At 37.4% G+C, this 25,434-nt stretch overlaps 1 protein-coding gene across 2 annotated transcripts; it reads right to left on the bottom strand.

The window, feature by feature from the left end:
• Positions 1-43: 43 nt before the first annotated feature.
• Positions 44-22,915, bottom strand: Samd9l (sterile alpha motif domain containing 9 like). 2 transcript variants are annotated; one of them, XM_077110507.1, is made up of 3 exons: positions 22,748-22,915; positions 19,400-19,582; positions 44-5,135 (listed from the first exon to the last, which is right to left on the bottom strand). In XM_077110507.1, exon 3 carries the CDS (start codon positions 5,112-5,114, stop codon positions 360-362), a length of 4,755 nt encoding a protein of 1,584 aa, XP_076966622.1. In that variant the 5' UTR covers positions 5,115-5,135; positions 19,400-19,582; positions 22,748-22,915; the 3' UTR covers positions 44-359. The 2 variants fall into 2 exon arrangements, with proteins under 2 accessions (XP_076966622.1, XP_076966621.1); XM_077110506.1 differs by lacking the exon at positions 22,748-22,915 and adding an exon at positions 21,135-21,211.
• Between the last annotated feature and the right edge of the window lie 2,519 nt (positions 22,916-25,434).

Genomic DNA, 25,434 nt, shown 5'->3' on the forward strand with positions numbered 1-25,434 from the left:
GCTTTCACAGTGAGGAAATCATTTAGAAATTTCTGAAAAATGATTGAATTTAAAATAGATTTTATTAACCTATAAAACAATTATGGTCTGACCACTGGATACCATTTAAAACTTCTTAATTAAATGTGTTAGCTTGAAAATACATGTCTAAAATATTAAGTAATTGACTAGGCTGTATGTTGAGCTCTGTGGTATAAACATATTTCATTTTCTAGAAAGGCTTATAATTCATTCAGAGAGACCAAAGCAAAATATGATACTAGAATCAAGCCAACAATGTCATGAAAATGCCGTGATAATACAGAGAAGGAACACAATCTTAGGCAGATATGAATAAACATGTTTGAACTAATACATTTTTAAATCACTTTTACATTATATGCTATAGGGCCTTCGATGGAAAATCCTAGGTAGAAGGACACTCTATCTATATTTCTGCCACTTCTGAGGGGACTTGAATACACAGATGTCACTGGTATTTTTATTTTTTCCTTGGTTCCATATTCTATAGAGATTAACTTGCCTTCAGCCTGACCAATCAGCTGACGCATGAGATCTTTGACTTCTTGTTTTTCCCACACACGTCCACTCTGCCAGAGGGCATTTATATTTGGTTCTTTACTGAAGTGCTTCTCTATCTCAGCCTTGTGAACAATACTGTTGAGACCCTTCTTCTTCCCTAGATAGAAAAGGGTGCGTGCCTGCTTGGACCTGCACATGCGCTTGTACTGTCCCCGGAAAGATCTAGTTAAAGAGGAAACATACTTTTCCATCTGTTTGGAATCCTCATCTAGTTCTTCATTTTCTGGCCAGAACAGGAGGCAGGCCAAGAAATAAGGATCAGAATACTGATGACTTGGTCCTACAAGTTGCAAGACTTCTCGGAGCTTTTTTTTTAACTTGGTAAGTGGTTGGATGGACTTGGAATTGGGTTTTAGACAACTGAGAATGATGCTGGCCAAAATGAAATTTTGTTTCTCCTTCATCAGCCGTTTATTTGGGTTCTGCTGCAACAGGAAGGTGTATTTATCGACGATATTTTCCATGATGGTTGCAGCCTCTTTGTGGTTTGGATTAAGATATTCCAGGAGTCCAGAAAACCTATCTGCTCTCAAAGCTTCTAGACTTTTCCTGCAATTCTCCTCCTGGAGCAACGGACACTCTTTGCCTTCTAAAGGACTTAAATCCAAATGGCAGAAAATTTCTTTGTATTTCCTGAAACAGCGACTGACTTTCTTGCTCAATATGACTTCTGCCATTTCTTTTTGGGTGTTCCTTGTTTTCAGGAGAACCATGTAATCAATAAAAAAATCAAAGCACCTTTTCAAATCTGATTGTAAATTTTGTAGGTGGTATGTGTACATGCTAAGAGCCAAATAATATTCATTTTTTGGATCAGGAGGAATGCCCTCCTTTCCAGATAGAAATTGGGCCATAAATTTTTTGGAGAATTCATTTTCCCGATGGAAAAAGGGAGTGAGCTGAAGAATCTGGATAGTGTAAAGACCAACTTCTATTTCACCCAAGAATCCAGCCGTATTATATGTATCATACCTTCTTTGGGACTTTTGTGGTGACCAAGTTTGAATCTCATATTCTTTACTGTCAGTTTGCAGTTGGGATTTTTTGAATGCTCTGGAGGCTTTTTCAGAAACATCTAGGAAATGCCTTAGGTCTTTGATAGTAATGTTTGTACAGTTTTTGTGTTCATCCAACCACCATTTGATCTCATTTTTGTAGACCTGACCAACTGTATCTGAGATATAGGAATTTTTAGGCGCTCGTCTTTTGGCCAAATTTGCCCAGTCCAGAGCAGTGTTAAAATCCTTCTCCTTAATGTAGAAATACCTTGCTAAGGCCTGACAAATGAATGCATTTTGTGGGAATCGAATACTTCCTGCAGTCAAGACCTTTTCGATTTCTTTATTCTGCAAAACCTCGATTAATGGGGAAAACAACGTGTCTGTTTCATCTCCGTGCTCCTTGCGCTGCCTTGTAAGCAGGAGAGTTTGCACGTCGTGCTGAAATTTGTCTTTTCCTATCCCAGAATCATAGAACAAATTCTCATTTAATATATTCAAGGCAATTTGACATTGATTTAGGTGATAGCTTTTCTCCAGTTCCTTTAGGCAGTAAATGGCAATGAGAGGGTGAATGATACGCACCCCTGTGTATCTCCCATAATCAGCAACTTCTGTGCTTATTAAGAGTGTAGAATAGGTTCCCAGCTTGTCTTCTAGGCTTTCAGGTTTCCAGAATGTACTAGAGTATGTAATTCCCAAGAACATTTCACACTGTGACAATGAAATTGTAGAATCAGTAACATAGGTGTTGAGTAAAGCCAGGAAAGAAACGAGTTGTGCTTCCTTGGTGTCAATGTTCTGTTCTTTGAGGATATTCCTTACTACATTTTCTACATATGCTTCATCAAAATTGCCTTTCATGATCATGAAGGAATAAAAGTTTTCACAGTTATTGTGCTGCTTTTCAATTTCCTCCAGTTTGATCTCAAAAGCTCGTTGTTCTTTGGGAGAAAGTTGGGATTTCAGGGAGACACTATCTGCTAATTTTGCGCTTTCTTCTGGATTCTTGGATCTCATGCAGTTTAAGATAATTACCAATGTCTTTTCATATAGCAAATCTTTCTCTTCTAAATTGAAATGGATGGAATTCTGCAGAATGTAGATATTCTCCTGTTCTTCAAAATCATCCACAAGGAGAAGCACAGGAATATAATCCTGGTGGCTGTTTGCCTTGTAGGTGATCAACTTGCTTACTTGTTCTCCAATTTCTGCAAAATCAGTTGCTTTGTTTTTTAACACAGCACATCTGAACTTTTTCTTTAGGTCCCAGAGAACATGCATAGCCAGTGTAGTACCTCCACAGCCTGGATGGTGATAAAGGTTGATAATTTTCACAAATAGTGGTTTAGGACATTCTGCACACTCGTTTATTATACGTTCAAGGTCTTCATATCTGTCCCGTTTCACAAAAGGTGAGGAATAGTTTTCAGAAGAAAAGTAGAAGTTCCACCAGGATACTTTGCCACCGCGATAAAAGTGTTCTTCTTTTGATGTCTTAAATTCTAGGAATTTAGACTTATCTTTCTCTATGTCTGTGTCTTTACATTCATTTTCACAGAGGATTTCCAGTGAGACCAAGGTATCCTCATCCTTTTTCTCTAAGATAACTGAGGCGCCTCCTCTGGAGGGCAAAAACCTTTTTGATGACTGAATCACTGATTTTAGTTTAAGGATAGTACTGTTTACCAGTTCTATATTTAAAGTGGAAATAGTATGGTTTGCTAACTCATCTGAGATTGTCAATCTTGTCTGTAGTAGATCTTTCCATCGTTGATAAATGTGTGAGTTTACACAGATACACAACATATTATCCATTCCTTTGAGAGCTTGATAGAAGGCACAGAAAGTTTCCATCAATGGGTCTCCTGGGCTTTCTACTGAAGAGAGTAAGAGAAATACCACCAAAAATTTCCCTCTTGCCATTATATTTTCATCTGTGAGAAATAAAATCAGTTTTCTGACTTCAGAAGCTCTATCTCTCTGCCATAAATGTGGTTCTAGAGGTTTATAGGTCTCATTTTGCAGGTCTGATCTGCCATTGCAGAAGATCCAGCTGGGCTGCTCATAAAGATTCAGAGTAGAAATCTTCTCCATCACACTAGCTGTCTTTTCTTCATACTGACTTGGAAAGTGAAGGTTTGCTACTCGGCTTTCTTTGTAAACTTTGACCACTCCATTGATCACAGATTCAGGATCAAATTCCAACACAGCAAACCACTTGATTTCCTTAAGAAAATCTAAGTGCTGGGTTTGATTTGGGTGGCATTTATTTGTTACAAGAATATACCAGTTGTAATAGGAATTATCCAATGATTCTCGGTTCCCGATGAGAAGTTTAACCAGTTTTAATCCTTCACTCTTTTTTTTAGTCACCTTCAGCCCATGTTCCTCCTCCGCTTCTTTTCTAGATGCTACCAGGGACTTTAAATTTTGTAAAAATTTTTTGAAATCTATATCCCGTTGCTTGCTGTTGGCCAAGATGTCCCTAGAGCTAGCTCCTTCTCTAATGAATAGTGAATGATCTTGGTGTTGTTTCCATATTTTATCTGTACAACATTGCATCTTAATATAGAAATACTTTTCTTTACATATAGAGTGTTTGGGAATAATGTCGACTTCAATGACAAATCTGTCAGACGATGTATTGTTCTGCAGGAGGACCTCCACAAACCTTGGCTCCCGAATACACCTTTTGGCTTCATTGATCTCACTTTCTTCAAAATACTTTTTGATCATTAGATTGAAGTGGTTAATGAAGGCATCCTTATTGGTGACTTTCACACCAATGATTTCTCCATGGGGTTTGTCCTTGACTCCAAAATGGATGGTACCGTTGGTGCGTGAATTCATACAAGCAGATGCAAACCGGAAGACCTCATTGCTGAATTTCATTTTGATGTCCTCTTCTGTGGCTGTGTCTGTGTTGGTGAGAGCTTTGAACTCATGAATTGGGTCAATGAGATTCAGTGGTCCTGTTTCAGGCTGTAGAATATAATGTTCTATGTAGCGATGGCTGTCATGGAAGTGATCAAAAGGATATGACATACAAGTCAACTGTTCAGTCTGTAGTTCATTTTTTTCCTCATCTTTAGTGTTTGTTCTTTCACTTAATGCACTTTCTTTCGTAAGAATGGACTGTTGTTCTGTGGTATCCCCGATCTCTCTGAGATCATGATCAATACGGGATGACATTTTTTCCTCCTCCTTTTTGGTTTGTTTTGGCTTTTTTTGTTGTTCTTTTTTGGAAGGTTTTGTAAGATCTGATTGTGCTGAATCCTGATTGTCATTTTTAGGGCAACTATTAATCAATTTGTTATATGTGCGTTTTATCAGAAGTGCCGGACCCCGTGGTAGCCCCATTTCTTTAAGATCCTTTTCAGTTAGTTCCTGCAGAACTAATCCTGACACTTCTTCATTGAGCAAAATTTGTCCATATTTCTCATCAATTTTAAGATCTTCAGTTACCCATTTTTTAACATGCTCTTTGGTCCAGTCTTTGATCATTTCAGGTAGAGTTTCTTGTTCATTCATGTTGAAGCTTTAACTTTGTTCCTTGGAAAAAGTAACACAATGAGTATTTTAGTATTATACTTTAATCATTGAAATCATGTGGTCAAATTAAGTTTTTATACAAGAAGTGTATATGTGTGTGTGTGTACCTATATATGTGTGTGTGTATATATATATATGTATGTATAAGTGTAATATTTTCCAAGGCTTACTTAAAACTGCTTGATATTATTTTAACAGCTTTATAGTCATAATTTACAGCATACCCTTCTTTCCTAGGTGATTATAAACTTGGTTATGAAATCAATAACTGCTAACTAGTTGATACACTCTTTTATCCTTATAATAATTTTCCCTTTTAGGCTTAACTTGGTGAAAGTTGTGTTCTTGTAATTTGAAACCAGAATCCTAAGTAATACAGAATTGGATCCCATAGCAGAATATTGCAAATAAACTTTAGAGTGTGTAACTGGGTAAGTGGAGATGGGTTGGGGGACAGGAAAACAAGCTATTCACAACTTGGAAGCTGGTCATTTTTTAAAACATAGTTACAATGCTTTGGTTAAATCATCACTTATTGTCTTTTGGACTTAAGATGTCCATATTGTCAGGCTAGAACTTTCCAAGACTTGGCAGTAAAATGTTTGGATAATGGATTTTGTTGTCTAGTTCTTGTGGCTTGCAGAAAGTACAAGAAAAGACCAGTAGTTAAAGCCTTCCTGAAAGTAGGTATGAAAGACAGTACGAGTTTTGAACTTTATTAAAAATCATTTTCACCTGAACTATGGATGTGGGACCGACAAAGATACTACCATTAGGTATTCTGTTGAATTGCAAGGTCTAAAAATACTGGATCCTTGGAGACTCTAAACCTTGGCTAAACACTAGAATCACCTGAGGCTGCAAGCCTGAGACTCTTGTAAGTAGTTGAAGGAGTGATGGGATGTTTTCAGGCATTAGTCCTTTTGAAAATATCCCAGGGTAATTCTATTGTGCAGACAAGATCAAGAGTGATGGCCTCAAAGTGTGGTCTCCAGACCAGCAGCAGCAGCATCACTTGGCAACTGGCTAAAATGCAAATTCTCAGGCCCCCAGACCTACTAAATCAGAGTCAAAAAGATGAATCAACAGATTGGTTTAACTAAGGGGAATTACAAGAAAGCAAAATATCTGAATATAAAGAGATAAAAAGCACTGAGGATTGAATAAAACAGAAATATTAAGATAGAGAAAATGAATGTAATTTAAAAGATTTGTAATTTTTGAAATTAAAGATTTAAGGAGTCTTGTTTTGTTTTGTTTTGTTTTCATTAATGGGTAACCAAATACAAAGTTTAGCCAAACTGCAAATTTGACCCAAATGTATTTGGCATTTCTTGCAAAAGCTCATCTAGAGAGGGAGATTCAAGATGGCAGATTAGAAGAAGGCTGCATTCCTAGTTTGCTCTGTGGCTCGGGATTCACACAGCAGGAGTGCTGCTGTGCAGTTATATATGTGAAAGAGGGATTTCACTAAAATTCAATATTGGGCAGTCAGAGTGTCTTAGAGACTCAGAAATGTGGGTGCACTGAACTGAGAAGAAAGGATACATTGGAGCCAAGCTGGTGGTGGCAGTGGCAGTGGCACTGGTTCACCACGGAGGGGAGAGATAACACCCAGAGAGAAACACAAGGAGCAGATTTGGTACAGAAAATCCTCAGATCCTAAAGCAGCCTGAACTTGGTTGATCCAGAGGTTGCAGTGTGAACTGATGTTTGAAAAGTGCTAGTGTTTCTCAACTGGCCATAGAGAGCTGAGGTGGAGCCATCTTGAGGTGGCCATGCTGCAGCTGCTGCTGTAGGAACCAGGAGATCTGAGCAAACACTGTCTTGGCAAGCACCTATGGAAAGCTTCGTGTGTACCTAGCAAAATATGAGTGAAACAGGCACAGGGAAGATTGTACCCAGGGGGATTCAAGTCAGAAGAGTGAAGGGGAGCACAACTTGCTTCTCCTTTGCTGGGGAGGCTCACATAAGCAGCTGAAGTGGGTCAGGAATCTGAGCAGGCACATGTGCATATATTCAGGGAGTGAACCTGGGAAGGCTGTGTTGCTGGGCAGCAGAGTGTGTGGAGGATTAGCTTCCCTGGCCCAGGAGTAGAATTCCGGGGAAGGCTCACAAGATCTAGACTCCCAGAAGAGATAGGGAAACTTGCTAGGGGTTTAGGATTATATTGATCTAATCTTTCTAGAGCAGATACCACCCAACAAAGCCCCTAAGGCCTGATTAGACCTAAACCTCAGCTGCTGTAAGACCCTCATAGGACTTTGCAGCGCTCTCTACTCCAACTCAAGAGTGTGTCAATCAGGTCTGTGAAGACAAAACTTTAATTAACAGTATCTCCCTTTCCATCCTATCTTATACTGGTAAGAAGGAAAGCTGAGAGCTATTTCAACTAGCCTCAGTGTTAGACCACTGCAATCAGCAGCTTGGTAAACAGCACAAAAAGAGAAAGGGGTTAATAAACTCCAGCCCTTGGTTCTCTTTCTTTTTACATAACCCATGAAGAAACTGAAAGAAGCAGAGTTGGGCATAGACAGTAAACATCCATTCTTGCTGACTATTTTGACTGCCTCAATGGAGAGGATTCCTTCATTTTTCATTAATAATCTTTTGCCTTTGGCCATTTTTGGTTTTAGTTTTAATTTAGTTTTTTTTTTTTTTTGTGTGTGTGTGTGTTGATGTTCTTGCTGTGCTGATTTGTTTACGAACATACATACATATATATGTTCATTTTTTTCATTTTTAACATTTTGAAAATAGAGTTATTTTTCATTGCATTATCTTTTGGGGGTTAGGGGTTTTGGTTTCTTTATTTTATTTTAATTTTAGTTTTCTTTCTGTTTGTTTGTATCTTGTTTCTCTTTCTCTCTCTTCTCCTGCTAAGAGCTAAATTCTCTTGTTCTTTCTCTCTATTTTTACTTTATTTTCTCCTCCTTCCTTATAAACATCACCTGTTACATCTCTTCTGCATTCTCTGTTCACTTTTTAAACATTGTAAACTCTCTTCTACCTTTCTATCACATTTTTCTTTCTCTTAACTGTATTTTTACCATCTTTTAGAGCTAACTGATTTTCTAACTCCTGTTCCCGCCATTCATCTTGTAGCAATTATTTTTGCTGTGGGTGACATAGTTGATTCTGTTTCTTTTAAAGCCAGATCTAGTTAATGGTTATTTGTTGTTTTTGCTATTTGACAATTGCTGACCCCACTATTCCTGTTTTCTTTTTCTTGTCTTTTCTTTCTTTTTCTTTTTTTGTGGTAATTAATGTTGCAGATATCATAGTAGGAACTGGATCTTATTTTAATGCTTTATATTGTTTGTATCAGTTGTTATTATTGTTTGTTTTTCCCTATCTTGTGGGGTGCTGAGAACCTACAGGGGCACTACAAATTCACGGGATAGAGACTCTTCTGCTGAACTAAACTTGGCCAAAAGACAGCACAACTTGCTCCACACACAAATCAATGACATTCAATCTTCATCTATTCTTTAATACGAAGTATAGAAGAGCCAAAACCCAAACCAATGACCAAGCCCCAAGTAGGAATAGCTATGGTTGGGCCCTGAGGCCCCACTCATGGACATCAAGTGCTACAGCAAAAACAGAGAATTAACACAAAGATTGTGTATATCATACCTATAAGGGGGTCTCAATCTAGATCACGCTAGGACACTTGGGCAAGAGAAGGCTGTGCCCCCAAAAGGTCAACACATAATAATGAATGAGAAATCTATCCCAACAAATGCATAAAACCCAACACAGGAATACAAGAAATATAAAAAAAACAAGATAACATGACACCTCCTAAAGTTCATAATTCACCAGCAGCTGACCCCAAAGATACTGAAGTGGATGAAATACCAGATAAATAATTCAAAAGAAGGATTTAAAATGCTCAATGAATTCCAAGAGAACACAGAAAAACAACTGAGTGGAATTCAGGGTGTTGGTACAGGATATGAATTAGAAATTCAATAAGGAGATAGAGATCTTATAAAAGAACCAAACAGAAATCTTAGAAATGAAAGACACAATAAATCAAATAAAATATTCAGTTGAAAGTTTCTCTAATAGAATAGACCATGCTGAACACAGAATCTCAGATCTGGAAGACAAAGTGGCTACCCTTGACCATTCAGACAGTATTAAAGAAAAGAAAATAAATAACCATGATTAGAATATACAAGAACTCTGGGACAACCTTAGGACATCAAATTTAAAGATCATTGGAATTGAGGAGAACTGTGAGATGCAGGCTAATGAAATGGATAAAACAGAGAATTAACACAAAGATTACACCTGTAAGGGGGTCTCAATCTAGATCATTTAAGGGAAATAATAACAGAAAAATTTCCAAACATTGAGAATGAGATGGATATCCAGAGAGAGGAAGCACTCAGAACCCCAAACAGACAAGATCAAAATTTATAATTAAATGCCTAACATACAGAACAAGGATAGAATTTTAAAACCCTCAAGAGTTCATCAGGTCACATTTAGAGGCAAGCCAACCAGAGTTACTTCTGATTTCTCAGCATAAACTCTAGAATCTAGGAGGGTTTGGAAGGATGTATTTCAAGCCCTGAAAGAAAATAACTGTCAACCAAGATTGCTTTATCCAGAAAATCTATCTTTCAAAATAAAAAAATAATAAAATAAAAACCTTTCAAGATAAGCAGAAATTGAAAGAATTTATGACTACTAAGCTGTCACTACAGAACTTACTTAAAGAAATACTCCACACAGAAGAAATGAAAGACAAACCCCAGAGTTCACAAATGAACAAATCTAACTTGAAGAGTAGCTAAGGACCAAAGTAAAAATTACCAATAAACCCAAATGGAAGGAATTAATAAATACGTCTCTACAATAACATTGAATATAAATGGCTTCAACTGTGCAATTAAAAGACCTAGGATGATGGAATAAATTAAAAAATAAGACCAACTATATGTTGTTTGCAAGAGACTCACTTTATAGGCAAAGACAGACACAGACTGAAAGAGAGACTGGAAATTGATATACCATGCAAAAGGAGCCCCAAAACAAACCGAAGTAGCTATTCTCATACCCAACAAAGCAAAGTTTAAGCCAAAATTAATCAGAAGAGACAAAGAATGTCACTTCATACTGGTAAAGGGAACAGTCCAACAAGAAGATATAGCAATAATAAATATTTATTCCCCAAACATGTATGCAACTAGTTATATAAAATAGACACTACTCAAATTTAAAGACCCAGATACCCCCCAGTACACTAATACTGGGTGGTTTCAATACACCTCTCTCACCATTAGATAGGTTATCCAGAGACATAAACTGAGCAAAAACTCTTTGGACCTGAAAAATATAAATTAAATGAACTTAACAGACATCTACAGGATATTTCATTCAACAACAGCTGAATACACTTTCTTCTCGGTGGTTCATGGAACATTCTCCAAAATAGACTATACTCTAGGACACAAGGCAACTCTTAGCAAATACAACCCAATTAATGTAATTTCTTGCATATTATCAGATAATAATGGAATAAAATTAGAAATACACACCAAAAATCCTATATAAACTATATAGGAAACTATATAAACACATGGAAATTGAACTATACACTTTGAATGATGAATGAGAAATAGAAGAAACAAAGGGAGAAATTTAAAAACTCTTAGGCTCAAATAAGTATAGTGATACAACTTTCCAGATTGTCTGAGACATTATAAAGGCAGTTATAAGAGAAAAGTTTATAGCTATGCATGTCTACATAAGAAAATCAGAAAGATTTCAAAGTAAACAACCTAATGATGGATTTTTTCTTTTTTTTTTTTGAATTTTTTTTAATATTTTTTTTTTTTTTTTTTTTAGTTTTTGGCGGACCCAACATCTTTGTTTGTATGTGGTGCTGAGGATCGAACCCGGGCCGCACGCATGCCAGGCAAGTGCGCTACCGCTTGAGCCACATCCCCAGCCCCAATGATGGATTTTTTCAAGGCCCTTGAAAAAGGACAAACTAATTCTAAAACCAGTAAAAGGAAGGAAATAATTAAGATCAGAGTTAACATCAATGAAATTTATTTTTTTAATTTTTTTTGAAATTTATAATAAAAAATACAAAGGATCAATGAAATGAAGAGTTAGTTCTTTGAAAAGATAAACAAGATTTCTAATTTAATTTTTTTAATTTTTTTTGAAATTTATAATAAAAAATACAAAGGATCAATGAAATGAAGAGTTAGTTCTTTGAAAAGATAAACAAGATTTCTAAGGCCTTGACCAAACTAACCAAAAGAAAAAGAGAGAAGACCCAAATTAATAAAATTAGAAAAAAGGAGAAATCACCACAGACATAACAGAAGTCCAGTGGATCATTAAAGGCTATTTTCAAAACTTATACTTTGATAAATTGGAAATACTAGAAGAAACAGATACATTTCTGGACAAATATGACCTGCCCAAATTTAATCAAGAGGACATAGGAAATCTAAACAGACAAATAGCTAGTAATGAGATAGAAGCAGTAATAAAAAGCCTTTCAACAAAGAAAAGTCCAGGACCAGATGGATTCTCAGCTGAACTCTACCAGACCTTTAAACAACTTTTGCCAGTGTTCCTCAAATTATTCCATGAAATAGAAAGGGATGGAGCACTACCAAATTCATTCTATGAAGACAATATTAAACTCATACCAAACCAGATAAGGGCACACCAAGAAAAATAAAACCATAGACCAATAACCTTGATGAACTTAGATGTAAACATCCTTAATAAAATGTGAATTATATTCAACAACATATTAAGAAGATTGTACATCATAACCAAGTTGGTTTTATTCCAGAACTGTAAGGATGGTTTAAAATATATAGATCAATAATGCAACTCATAACATAAATAGGATGAAGGATGAAAATCACTTAGTACTCTAAACGGATATAGAAAACCCAAAGCCAACCTTATAGTAAGTGGGGAAAAACTGAAAGCATTTCCTTTAAAATCTGGAATAAGACAAGGATGTCTACTGTTACCACTCTTATTTAATATAGTGCTAGAAATTCTAGTTATAGCAATTAGGTAAGAGAGAGAAATAAGAGAAATAAAAATAGGAAAGGAAGAAGTCAAATTATCACTTTTGTAGCTGATATGACCTATATTTAGAGGATCCAAAAAACTCCATCAAAAAACTGCTAGAGCCAATAAATAAATTCAGAAAAGTAGCAGGTTACAAAATCAACATACAAAATCAGTATATTTTCTATATTCCAACAGTGAATCTGCTGAGAAAGAAATTGGTAGAACAGTTCCATTCACAGTAGCCTCAAAAAACAACAAAAAAGCAAAACCAAAAAATAAAACCTAGCACTAAATCTAACCAAGGAAGTGAAAGAACTCTACAATGGAAACTATAGAACACTGAAGAAAAAAATTGAAGAAGACACAAGAAGATGCAAAGATCTTCTATACCCATGCATAGGCAGAATTAATATTGTTCAAATGGGCATACTACCAAAAGCAATGTACAAAATCAATGTAATCTCCATAAAAATACCAATGGAACTCTTTATAGAACTAGAAAAAAAAAAAAGACAGTCCTAAAGTTAATTTGGAAAAATAAAAGACCCTGAATAGAAAAAGTATTTCTAAGCCAAAAAAGAAATAATGGATAGAAAAGTTATGTCTGATTCATGCTAGTCTACTATCATGTACATCTAAAAAGAACAAATTTAACGAAAAGAAATACTGGAGGCATCACAATACCTGACTTCAAATTATACAACAGAGCTGTAAAAACTGTATGACACTGGCAAAATAAAACAGCCATATAGACAATGGTAGAAAATAGAAGGCACAGAGACAGACCCACACCTCTACAATCATCTGGTCCTTGTCAAAAGTGCCAAAAATATACATTGAAGAAAATACAGCTTCTTTAATAAACGGTGCTAGGAAAACTGGTTATCCATATGTACAAGAGTGAAGATAGACTCTTATCTCTCACCCTACATAAAAATAAGCTTAAAATAGATCAAATAATTAAAAATTAGATAAAAAACTACGCAGTTCCTAGAAGAAAATATAGGGTCATCACTCAGGCATATAGGCACAGGCAATGACTTTCTACTCTAAAGGATCCCTATAGCTTAGAAATAATGACATGAGTTGATAAATGGAATGACATCAAATTAAAAGGCTTCTGCATAACAAAGGAAATAACCAGGAATGTGAAGAGATAATCTACAAAATGGGAGAAACTCTTTGCTAGTTATACCTCTGACAAAGGATTAATATCTAGAATATATAAATAATTCAAAAAACTTAACACCTTAAAACCAAATAACCCAATTAATAAATGGGCAAATGAATTAAACAGACACTTCTCAAAAGAAGAAATACAGATGTCCAACAAATATATAAAAAAATGTTCAATCTTATTAGCAATTAGGGAAATGCAAATCAAAATTACACTGAGATTTCATCTCATATCAATCAGAATGGCCGTTATCAAGAATACAAACAATAATGAATGCTGGAGAGGATGTAGAGAAAAAAAGCAATTTTATACTGTTAGTGGGATTATAAATTAGTACAACCACTATGGAAATCAGTATGAAGGTTTCTCAAAAGACTAGACACAGAACCACCATATGACCCAGCTGTACCTCTCCTTGTTATTTATCCTAAGGAATCAAAGTCATCATACTGTATTGATATATTTATCCCCATGTTTATAGCAGTACGCTTCACAATAGCCAAACTGTGCCTAACTGTCCACTAACAAGTGAGTGGGTAAAGAAAAAATGTGGTATAGATAGATAAAAGAGTTTTATTCTGCCATAAAAACTGAAATTATGTAATTTGTAGGAAAATGAATGGAACTTGAGATCATTATGTTAAGTGAAATAAGCCATAATCAGAAGGTCAAGAGTCACATGTTTTCTCTCATGGTGGAAAGTAGAGAGGAAAAGGGAAACGACAGATGGGAGGTGATCACATGAAAAACAAAGGGAAATCAGCAGAATAGAGAAAGGAGACTAGAGGGTCAGAGGAGAGGAGGGAGGGTAAGTGCTGATGAGGGATATTGGCCAAATTATATTGTTATATTGTGTGAATGTATTAATATGCAAAAACAAACCCCATCATTATGTACAACCATAATGTACCAATAAAAAAATAAAAATAAAAAAATTCATCTGAGGGTCTCCATGAAGTCAAACATGGAAAACAGATGAGCTGAGCTGGAATACTGTATCCCCACTGCAGTGATTTGCCCAGTCTGTAGACATGCAAACACTGTATAGCTGCTTCCACTGTCTTTAATAAAACTTTTCCTGGTTTTAGCATCTTGAATTCTTTTCATTACTCCTGGCTTCACTTTGCAGGTCATGATTAGTCCTGAGCCAATTAGCAAGACTGAGCAACTGGCACAAGGAACACTGTAAACATACTTCAGATGATCAATTCTGTTCATTTGTAACATAGATAGAAGTAGTTTCAGAAGTTCTGTAAGAATCATCACATACCTTGACACCAGAGATAAGTATTGTTTTAACTTAAATGGTCTCCTTTTTCATTCATTCAACAGATATTTAGTAAATTCCTGACTCTAGTCCATTGGAAAGGATTTTAAAAGATAAAACAAGTCACACATGAACACTCAAAAAAGTTTATAATGACAAACTGTGAAAAGTGCTTTGACACAAGAAGAGGCATAGTGAGGAACAGCTGATATCACCCCAGGAGGTGAGTGGGAATGTCGGCAGGCAAGGTTAAGGGAGAGCTGCTGGGATAAGATAGCAGGTGGGTGCAGGGAGGAACCCTGAGGGATAGTCAAGGGAATGAGGAATTGTCCATCTGGTAGGCCACCCAAAGGCCTAAGGTCTAGTAAGGTCTAAGGAATATGGTGTATATGTTCAGTATAGGGCTGTGCCTTCCACACAGAGCGAGGGCACTGGCCCATTGTGAAGTTACCTGAGTGGAGGAAGACAGACCAGTAGCTGACTCCTCAAGTCTGGGAGACTGGGGAACTCAACCCTGATGTCTCTGTCTCCTCTACAGAGGCCCTTAGTGCCGCTTGAGGTGAGACTGAAGGGTGCCTGCCTTACCCATTTGCAAGCATCATGCAACTGACAGTGAAAACAGTTATTAAAAAAAAGAATTCTTAATGAAAGGTTTTTCTGAAGTCATCTTGGAGAAAAGACTGGATGAAAAGTGACCACTCTCATCTAATATGAGCTATTAAAGAATATGATGCTATCTTATTTTAAAATTTAGACTTGAAATATTTTATACTTGAATAACTTTCCTGAATATTTGATTTCTTATACATTTTAACACCTTTCAATAGGCAGCTGAAAAGAAGGAGAACATTCATGCCTACAGATACGATTTCTGTCATAATTTTTGGTTGCTCAATAGACATATAATTGATCCTTCCAATACGTGAATCTGTCACCTGATTTACCACTTCTTGTTTGAGGATCTGAACCTCAACCCACTTCCATTCCATGGTCACACCTTTTACCATGTCATTACTATTATAGATTGAATTGCATGCCTTCCCCTTTTGTGTGCTAAAGTCTTAAACATCAGGACCTAAGAATATGGCCTTATTTGGAGATAGAAGTCCTTAGTTAACATGAGGTCATTAGGGTGGACCCTAATCCACTAGGACTGATATCCTTACACAAAGGGGAAATTTGGGCCCAAAGGCACACATTTAGGGAGAACAGTATGTGAAGAAAAAGCAGAGGTCATAATCATGTTCTGTAAGCCCAGGATCCCCCAAGATTGCCAGCACATCACCTCCTTAAGGCATGGAACAGGCTACAGCTGTTGTCTGGGACAATGCATTTCTGTTGTTGAAGAGACCCGGTTTGTGGTACCTTGCAGTGGCAATCCTTGTCCTCCTGTTCCAGCTTTCCCCCTTTAACTGGCTTTGTGTGTCTTGGCCACTCACTGTAATCAGTCTCTTCCCTCTACCACTCCCTTCCTAGATGACGAAGCTAGTTAAATCCTCCTCTTCGCTTCCATCAGTTCATTAGTATATCTTCCCTTCTCTGTGTCGACTTGAGCATCTCACGGTCCTTATAACATGGCTAAAATCAGTCTCCTGATATTTATCCCTCCCACCCCAAACCTGCTCCCCCACAGTCTTATCAATGAATGGAATTCACCAGTGGTTCACAGCAAAGGGCAGCTGTGACTGCTTCCCTTTCCACCCACCTCATATTCATTATATTTCCCAGGACTTTCAACCTCACCTGCATGGTGTCTGCAGAATCCCACCATTTCTCACATCGCTACTGCTTCTACCCTGGTCCAAGCCATCATCTCTTTCTTGACTTATTCACTCATTGTCACCTGGTCTGTCTGACTCTGGCTTGTCCCTACTCCTCAACCTATTCATTTTATTTTCAACAGAGCAGCCAACGAGATTCTGTTAAAATGTTAGTGGAATCATGCCTCTCTGCTCAAAACCCTCTGAATAAAAGCCATTAATGTCCCACACAATCTGCCTACCCCACTGTCTTTCTGACCTCATCGCCTCCACTGATGCCACTCGGCTGCCCAGCTGCTGTGCTGTTGCTCGGATATGCCAGCCATGCTGGTGCACCATCAGTCTTCAGACCAGCTGCTGCCTGTGCTTGGAATGCTCTTCCTCTAGATGCCTACATAGCTCACATCCTCACTTCCTTCACCCCTTTACTCAGATTCAGAAAGGCCTTTGTTGTATTCCTGTCTTAAAATTTGGTGTTAAACAAGAGACTTCTTCCTCAGCACTTTTCCTCATTCTTCCCTGATTCAATTTTCTTTTTTGGGATTTACATACTACATATTTTACTTAATCCTCTTCTCATTCTGTCTCAGAAACTACAGTATAAACCACATGAAAACAGACTTTTTTTTTGCCACACATTGATTGATGAAGCCCTGGGTCCTGTCATAGAATTAGTACTCAATGAGCTTTTTTTTTTTTGAATGAAAAAAATAAGATTTTTTGAGTAGTAAAACAATTGAATTGCCATTTTGGAAATCCATGAGTTAGCAATGCTTATGGAACAAAGAACTTAAAAATCTCTTCATTTGTCATCTATGAAATTAGAACTAACTGAAGCTGCCAAGTCAACTGATCATCAGAACTCAGAAAACAGTCAATGTTTTAAAAACAAAAGTCAGTAAACATCCATCCTTCATCTAAAGTCCTCCATGAGCCCAGTTTCCTTATCAGCTTTTGCTGCCTTATTTATAGTTCCTGAATGAGCACTTTCTCACAAGGGGTTGTCCCTGCAAGAGGTTGGCTCCTACTTAAGTCCTCAGCCCGTAGGGTTCTAATCACTTTCTCTGCTCTGGACACACAGACACTCCTCTGAAGATACTCTTATCATGCTCCACAGACTGGGCCTGTTCAGGTCTGAGGCAGTATCTTCTCTTATTCAGAGTTCTCTGTCAGTAGCTCAGTCAACCCACACCTTAGGAAACCTAAATGATTGTAAGGAACACTCTGGATTTTCTCCTCGGTGTTAGCCAGGGGTGATAGCCATTCTCATGGATTCCGGAACTCTACAAGAAGCAGCACATTAAGGATTTTCTGCTTAGCAGACACTAGAGGTGGGGGGCAGAAAAAGGAATGTGGGGGAGAGTGGAAGTCTGGACTTTGTGTCATCTCACAGGGTGACAAATTCCCCGTCACTTTCTTCTTTGTTGCTTGAATTCCAGGGAGATAGAAACTCTTCAAATGGGGTGACTAGCATCTGTCCTCCCCAAGCCTGCTGCTTTTATTTATCTCTACTGTATGTCAAAGAGTCCCTCATTGTTCAAAGATGAAGGTCCTGCTGGGTGCAGTGGTGCACACCTGTAATCCCAGCAGTTGGGGAGACTGAGGCAGGAGGATCGAGGGTTCAAAGCCAGCCTCAGCAAGGGCAAGGCGCTAAGCAACTCAGTGAGACCCTGTCTCTAAATAAAATACAAAATAGGGCTGGAGATGTGGTTCAGTGGTAGAGTACCTCTGAGTTCAATCCATGGTACTAAAAAGAAAAAGAAAAAGAAAACAAAAAAGATGAAGGTTCCTTTCTAGGATCAAACATTTCTCAGTCATCCACCTCTATGATGGTAGTTGAGAAGATACATAATTTGCAGCTACTATACATTTGAACCACTTTTACATAACTTTTGACCTCTGATATGGTCAAAAGTTATATATGACCTATGATCCATATTTGACTGGAGCTATATATTACATAGCTCACAATGATATGAGCAAAATGGTTTTGATAAGGATTTGACATAATTCCTTGTTTCTTTCTATGTCTTCAACCTTAAATCCTGGACTATTGGTATGTTTTCTAAACAGTAAAGGACCTTGATGTTTAGCAGAAAGCTATATAGTATGTATAAAGGGGAAGGAATTGTGATCAGTGAAATTATGTCATGATTAAGGGAGCTCTCCTCTTAGGCAGACCACTTTCCCATTCATAATAGAGGGGAAGTGGATGAGAACCGGTATTGTCTTGTTTGTTGAGTTTTTGTTCAGTCACTTCAAAAGAAGTGCATATGAAATCCCTCTATCTGGTGTGATTAGTGGTATAGCTGGTTGAAACTCTGGGGAAGTCCTCCACCACCTCCTCTGGCAAACTAATTTTGAAACCCAGAGGTTCTCGTTATTAGAATTAAATTCAGGATCTATTCCCTAAGGACTTTTATTTTCCCTTCTTGGGGGATGATCAGGAAGGATCAAAGAAGCACCCTGTCAGGGACAGCTCTGGTACCAAACCCAATCTCCCAGAGCATCCCCTCCTTCAGCACAGCTACAACCCCGCAGCTCTGCACCACTCCGATGCTTGGCCAGAGGAAACCACAAAGCAAGTTAGTCAATTTCCTGTATTGCATATTATAAGGATGTATTTCTTCACATAGTCTCTCTACAAGCTAGTTGTGTGAAGGAAGGTCTTAAATAAAACAACGATTAAACTTTGGAGGGTTTTTATCTAAGGTAGATATAAACATTTGATATCATCTTAAGTTTTATTGGTCAGAGTTCATAGTTGCCTACAATATTCTATGTGGTTTGGTATGCTTGGAATCCCGATCTCCTGGTTGACATTTTATCCAGTTCTTCCATTGTCATTTCTTTTAAAATCAATTCATCACAAATACTTAAATGCATTTGAAAGAATATTCATTTCTAAAGATCTCCTTAAGTTTTTAGAATTAGTTTATAAAGACAGCTTTTAATGAGAGTTGCTTAAATAAACGAATAATTAGAAACTTACCAGGGCTTTTCTGAAAATTTATATTTTTTATGTCAGAAACTTGAAACACGACTTCCTGAGCCTCTTTGATCTAGAACACTTGAGTGAGTTGCATTTGCTTGAGAACTTGTGGGAATCTCATTCTGTAAATCAACGAGGAAGCAGAGATGCAGGTAGAACACAGTTGGTCCTTGTTCAGTTTGCCTAAGAACGAACATATTTGTTGAGAATCTATCACGTCAAAAGCAAAACAACAACAAAAACAAATACCACCACAAATTAAAATCCAGGGACTGAATTTCTGCTTAGGAAGTATTTATTATACAGACTTTCCCTCTAACTTTCTATTCTGAATACTTTCAAACATAGAGAAAACCTGGGAGGATAGGGAAAAGAAATGTTATTCCTTAGATAGGTCTTTTTTCTACGCTTACACACTGTGAATAAAACAAATAAACATCCCAAAATATGTTGCAGACATGCTGTTTCTTTTTTCCTACATTTCACATTCACTGTGGAACAATCCCTAGGCTGGTCCCCATATATCCAGGATCTGCCTCCCACCTGGTCCAAGCCTCCATCTTTTCTCTGCTGAATTGCAGGATAAGTATCTCACATATTCTCTCTTACTGTTATTGATCCCTTTAGGACTTCTCAAAATAGCAGCTGGAGTGACCCTGTTAAAATGTATATAATGTCACACCAATAATCTGTTCAATCCCTCCCGTGGCTGTCCCTTTGACTCAGAGTGAAAGCCAAGTCCTTTGTTATGGACTTCAGGGCCCCATGTGAGCTGGTACCCTGCTGCCCCTCCGATTACATCTTAACTTTCATTTCTAGATCTCAGTCTGTTCCAGCCCCCCACTTCCTTGTGGCTCCTTGTTTCAGGAAGCATCTGCTCCTTTTAGGTCTGCTGCACTCCTTCCCTCTCCCTGGACTATCTTTGGATACCTGTAAGGATCACCCCTTTACTTCCTTTAGGTCTGTTATCAAATACCACCTTCTCAGTGAAGTATTGCTTGACCAGCTAACTGAAAACATTTTTCCCTGGCCCAGCACTTTCTATATCTCTTTGGCTTTATTTTTTATTTACTGAAGATTTATCGCAATCAACTTTCCATATATTTTTATCTATTTATCTTGTTTATTTTCCACCCCACCCATTATTTTGTGCACTCTTGAGGACCAGGGGCTGTGTACATTTGGGTCACTCTTTTACAATGCCTAACACATACTAGCTTCTAGATGAAAATTTGGTGAATGAATAACACCTATTTTCTTAGAGTAGTTAAAAACAAGGAATTTTTGAAAACCCTCCAACTAGCAATGTGTGTAGGTCAGTGGACTTTCCTCATTTTGTTAGGGTGATTATTATTTCCCTTGGCTAAAATCCCAGACAGAAGTCTAGGGAGATCTCTTCTCTGTGCCACTCACTGGGCCAGAGCTAACTCCAGCTTCTATCATCTGGTCACAAAAACGAAAAGGAAGTTTTATCAAAAGGAAGGGAAAATGAATAAGTGTATTTTCTCCTGCGGTCCTTGTAGGCACCGGTTTCATGTTATACCTTCTCAACTTTCTACTGCATCCCTTACAGTCCTGGAACAAGGCCATTGCTCAGGTAGGGTGTTCCCTGGGCAGGTCCCTTTTTCTCTGGGTCCTCAGCGTCTGAGTTTCAGAGCCTTTGTGTTGTCACCTGCTGCCTTTGCTCTGGAAGCTGATCTCCTGGTGGGGACCTTGCCTCTTCCCACCAACTCACCCCGATAAGGCCTCACTCACGCAGCACCTTTATTTAGCCTCAGTCCTCTTGCAGCAGTTTAACCTTCCACCCTCTCTGGTTACCTGAAAGATTGAAAGGACAGAAGCCAGGTTTTCTTATTTGCTTTGGCCACGGAATATAGCAATTCCAGTAGGACCCAACATTCTAGAAATGAAGCAGCACATCAGGAACTTCCTCTGGGGCCCCTCCCTCTTTTATAGCTCTCTGGCCTCTGCGGAGGCAGTGACTCATTCCGTGTCTGTCCAGCATACGAGGTGCAGCAAAATTGACCTGGTGCCACCAATCAGGGCACAGCTTTCTCTCAGTTACTTTTATTCTGAATTTGCCCCCAGGTACCAAGGCAATAGAAATATTATTTTCAGAGAGGGGCACTGATGTACAGACCCCAAATCTAAACTCTTCGCTTACACTAAAGGAAAAAAATATCAATATCTTAATATGAAATACTAAATTATTTAATAACTCTCTAGGACTATTATTAATGCCCCAAAGTTCTCAACCCTGCCTCCTCAACATGATAGAAGTTATGAACATATGATGATTCAAACCTACAGCAGTCATTAAAGTTTTGAAAATAGTTTGCACTTCATGATTTAAAAAGCCTCTGCTCATGTAATGTTGGAAGTAAGTTAAGATCAAAACTATCATGGTTGGTGTGAACAAACTTTTGAGAATTTCTTGACATCACTCTTTGGCTGTCAGATTCCTGTTTTGGAACAACTGTGACCACATATCTTCTTATTAGTACTGTTACTTATGGACAAAGCAGCTGCTGGATGTCACTCTCAGTGGAACGACTCCAGCTTTCTTTTTGATGTTAAGCAGGAAGTACCAAGTCAACAGAGCTCTTGGGGACACATATTTTGGGTGCCCACCTCAATCTCAGGGGGTTCTTAGCCACACCCCATATATCCACACCTAGAGAATTTATTCTTCTCTGCAAGATTCTTAGAGCTGTGGGCAGAGAAAAGACTCTTTTGAGTCTGGGTTGCAGCCAGGGAGAGCTAGCCACACCCTCCTCCAATGGGATGACAAATTGAAACCACACACAAGTAAGTTAGTTTCAATTTCCCGAAGGACAATGAATTTTTTTTTTTTTTTTTTTTTTTTTTTTTTTTTTTTAGTTTTCAATCAGATTGCTACATGGAATGGCTATGAATGGAAGATTTAAAATAGAAGTATAGCTGGTCTCTGGAGAGCATTATCTCTGGTGAAGTGTAACACTTAATAACATCTTACATTATGAAAGACAGGATTTTGCATAATTACAGAGGAATGCAGGTTCTGTTACAATCCTTTATGCTTAAATTCCTGACCCACTTGGCACTGTTTCTCTATGCTTTCTTCCACCACTCACCTTCTATGACCAGAAACCCTTTCACTGGTCTGATTGGTCTTCATCACCTTAATTACATTTAACAGCACATTTCTTTTTAGAAAGACATAAGTTAGTATCAATAAATATACTGATATGTATTCAATACAATGATACTTCTAATTAACATTTTTACAAGTAATGGTGTATGTACAAACATGTATTTATATAAAAAGTACAGCTGGCATTTTAAGAAATAGCTCATTCAGGAACTTACCGGAATTTTCCAGAAAACTTCTTTTTATATCCAAAAATTGAAACCAGTCATTTTAACCTTTGATTTCTTATTTCTTTTCTGATGGTTAAGAAATATATGATTGGAAGGATGTTAGTTTTTCTAAAAGTAAAGCCATTAAGCTGTAAGTTGTCCCGTCTCTGGGGCTCTGACTTCTTCTGAGGGTGTGTTTGGATTTCTGTACAGAAGCACAATGAGGAAGTGGAAATGCAGGGAGTTTCAGTTTTGCTTTAGAGCATATTTACTTAGGTTTGAACGAATGTAAAATACTTCAAAAAATTACATTGCAGAAAATTATCCATAAATGTGTACTATGGCTTAGAAAATTGTTTACTAGGAAGATTTTTAAGTCATAAAGCTAAGAAATCGTGTGTGTGTGTATGTGTGTGTGTGTGTGTGTGTGTGGCGGTGGGGGGTGGCGGTGGTAACAACTGACAATACAGAGAGAACAGAACTATCAGGAAAAACATTAAAATCTTGGTGTGATGTAAGTGCTGTTTTGGGGTGAATTGTTTTCCCCAAATCCAAATGTTAAAATCCTGAACCTCAGAATACCGTTATATTTGGAGGTAGGGTCTTTAAGGAAGTAATTAAGTTGAATGAGGTCTCTAGGAAGGACACTAATCCTGACTGGTATTCTTATAAGAAGAGGAAATTTGAACTCAAGATATGTGTAGAGGGAAGACCATGTGAAGAATCAGGTAGGGGACAGCCATCTGTCAGCCAGGAGAGAGGCCTCTGAAGACACCAACACTCATGACACACTTGATCCTCCAGAATTGCCAGGAAACGAATTTCTGTTAAGACACACAGTTTGTGTTACTTTGTCATGGCAGCTTAGTAAAGTCAAAGAGTGCCCTTAAATTCTTCTGCTTGTTGAGTCATGATTTATTTTATTATCTTACGAAAATTAAAATGTTATTTTTTTCTTTTTGGAGGAGTAACTTGATTGTAGTGATGGTACCACAGGTGTATGCATATGCCCACACTTGTTAAGATGGGTATATTTAAATGTGTATTTGATTTTGCATTTGATATTATATATTTTATATATAATATAAATATTATATATATATAGGGACAGTCATGTATCTTCTTGTATACTTAGGGATATAGATAATATATATATTATAATAATATAATTATATAACTATATAATAATATAGTTATATTATATTTATATTATTATATTATGTTATTATAATATATATTTATATTGTAATATTAAACATAAATATAATATAAATATAAACAAAATATATTTTACCTCAATAAAACTAAAATCATCATTTTTTCAATTTTAAATATAATGAACATTCATTTTCAAACTTAAATACAGAATATACAAAGGGAGAAAAAGAAGATTATTCAAACTCAATTTCATTTTCCTGTTTTTGACTTCTTTTCATTTTTCTTTATATTGCTTTAAAAATAAAAATTTAGGACTAGGTTGTGGCTCAGAGGCAGAGGGCTTGTCTAGCATGGGTGAGGCACTGGGTTCGATCCTCAGCACCACATAAAAATAAAATAAAGATATTGTATCCACCTATAATTAAAAAATATATTAAACATTGTAAAAAATAATAAATAAATAAAAATTTAACATTTGAGAAAATTTACTAAGTTCTGCAGCATTTAACTTTAAGTAGGCAATGTACACCACCCTGTCATCGGCAGTATTTAAATTAAGCTTTGTCTCCCTTTCTCAACAAGCATTATTTTGTAAATTATCCATTTCATGGACAATTTTGATTGCCATCACTCTCAACCACTTTCTACATAATGGACAAAATTGAAGACATCTTATAGGCTTTCACACTTTCTTCACTCTCCAGGTCCTTAATTTACCTGCAACCTACAGTCTGATCCTTTTTGCCTCTGATAAAGAAATGGTTCTTAACCCGCACTGAACATTAACATCATCTGGGGAGCTTTCAAAAAGCACGAGGCCCAGAACCTCTGCGGGACAGTCATGTATCCTTAGGGATAGAGACAAGCATAAGTCGTTTTAAAAATCTTCCTGAATAATTCTGATGTACATTCAGGGCAGGTATAAATGGAATAAAATAAATAAATAAACGCTTCCTCTTTCCTTTACCTTTTCTTTCTTGCTCTTCCATTTCCAAACAATTCAGTCCTAAAAACATTTTTGGTAGAGAAAGACAGATGTCTGTGGTGGGAGAATAGAGGACGCAGTGTGGCCCAGAGCAAGAAGTCAGAGCCGGAAGGTGTCCATGCAAAGCAGTAGTCTGGCCTGGGAATCAGAGCTAGAGTCAGGTGAGGAGGGCGTGCATACACCAGGGCCTGGTGTGGGGGTGTTAGAGCTTAAGCAGAATAAGGAAATGTCATTCTAAATGAAGAGAGTTTGGTTTAGATGTGAGGTTGTCCCCCAAAAGCTCACATGTGAGACAATGCAAGAAGGTTCAGAGAAGAAATGATTGGGTTATAAAAGACTTAACCCAATCAGTGAATTAATTACCTTCTGGGATTAATTGAGTGGTAACTAAAGGCAGGTGGCATGTGGCTAGAGGGGGTAGGGCATTGGGGGCGTGGCTTTGGGGTAGATATTTTGTATCTGGAGAGTGGAATCTCTGCTTTCTGATCCTTATGTGAGCTGCTTACCTCTGCCACACTCTTCTGCCATGATGTCCTGCCTCACCTTGAGCCCC

This window comes from Callospermophilus lateralis, chromosome 1 (assembly GCF_048772815.1).
Source record: "Callospermophilus lateralis isolate mCalLat2 chromosome 1, mCalLat2.hap1, whole genome shotgun sequence".
Classification (NCBI taxonomy): domain Eukaryota; kingdom Metazoa; phylum Chordata; class Mammalia; order Rodentia; family Sciuridae; genus Callospermophilus; species Callospermophilus lateralis.

Bases quoted from the DNA above. Each gene is read 5' to 3' on its own strand.
- Samd9l (XM_077110507.1), bottom strand. From the start codon at position 5,114: ATGAATGAACAAGAAACTCTACCTGAAATGATCAAAGACTGGACCAAA.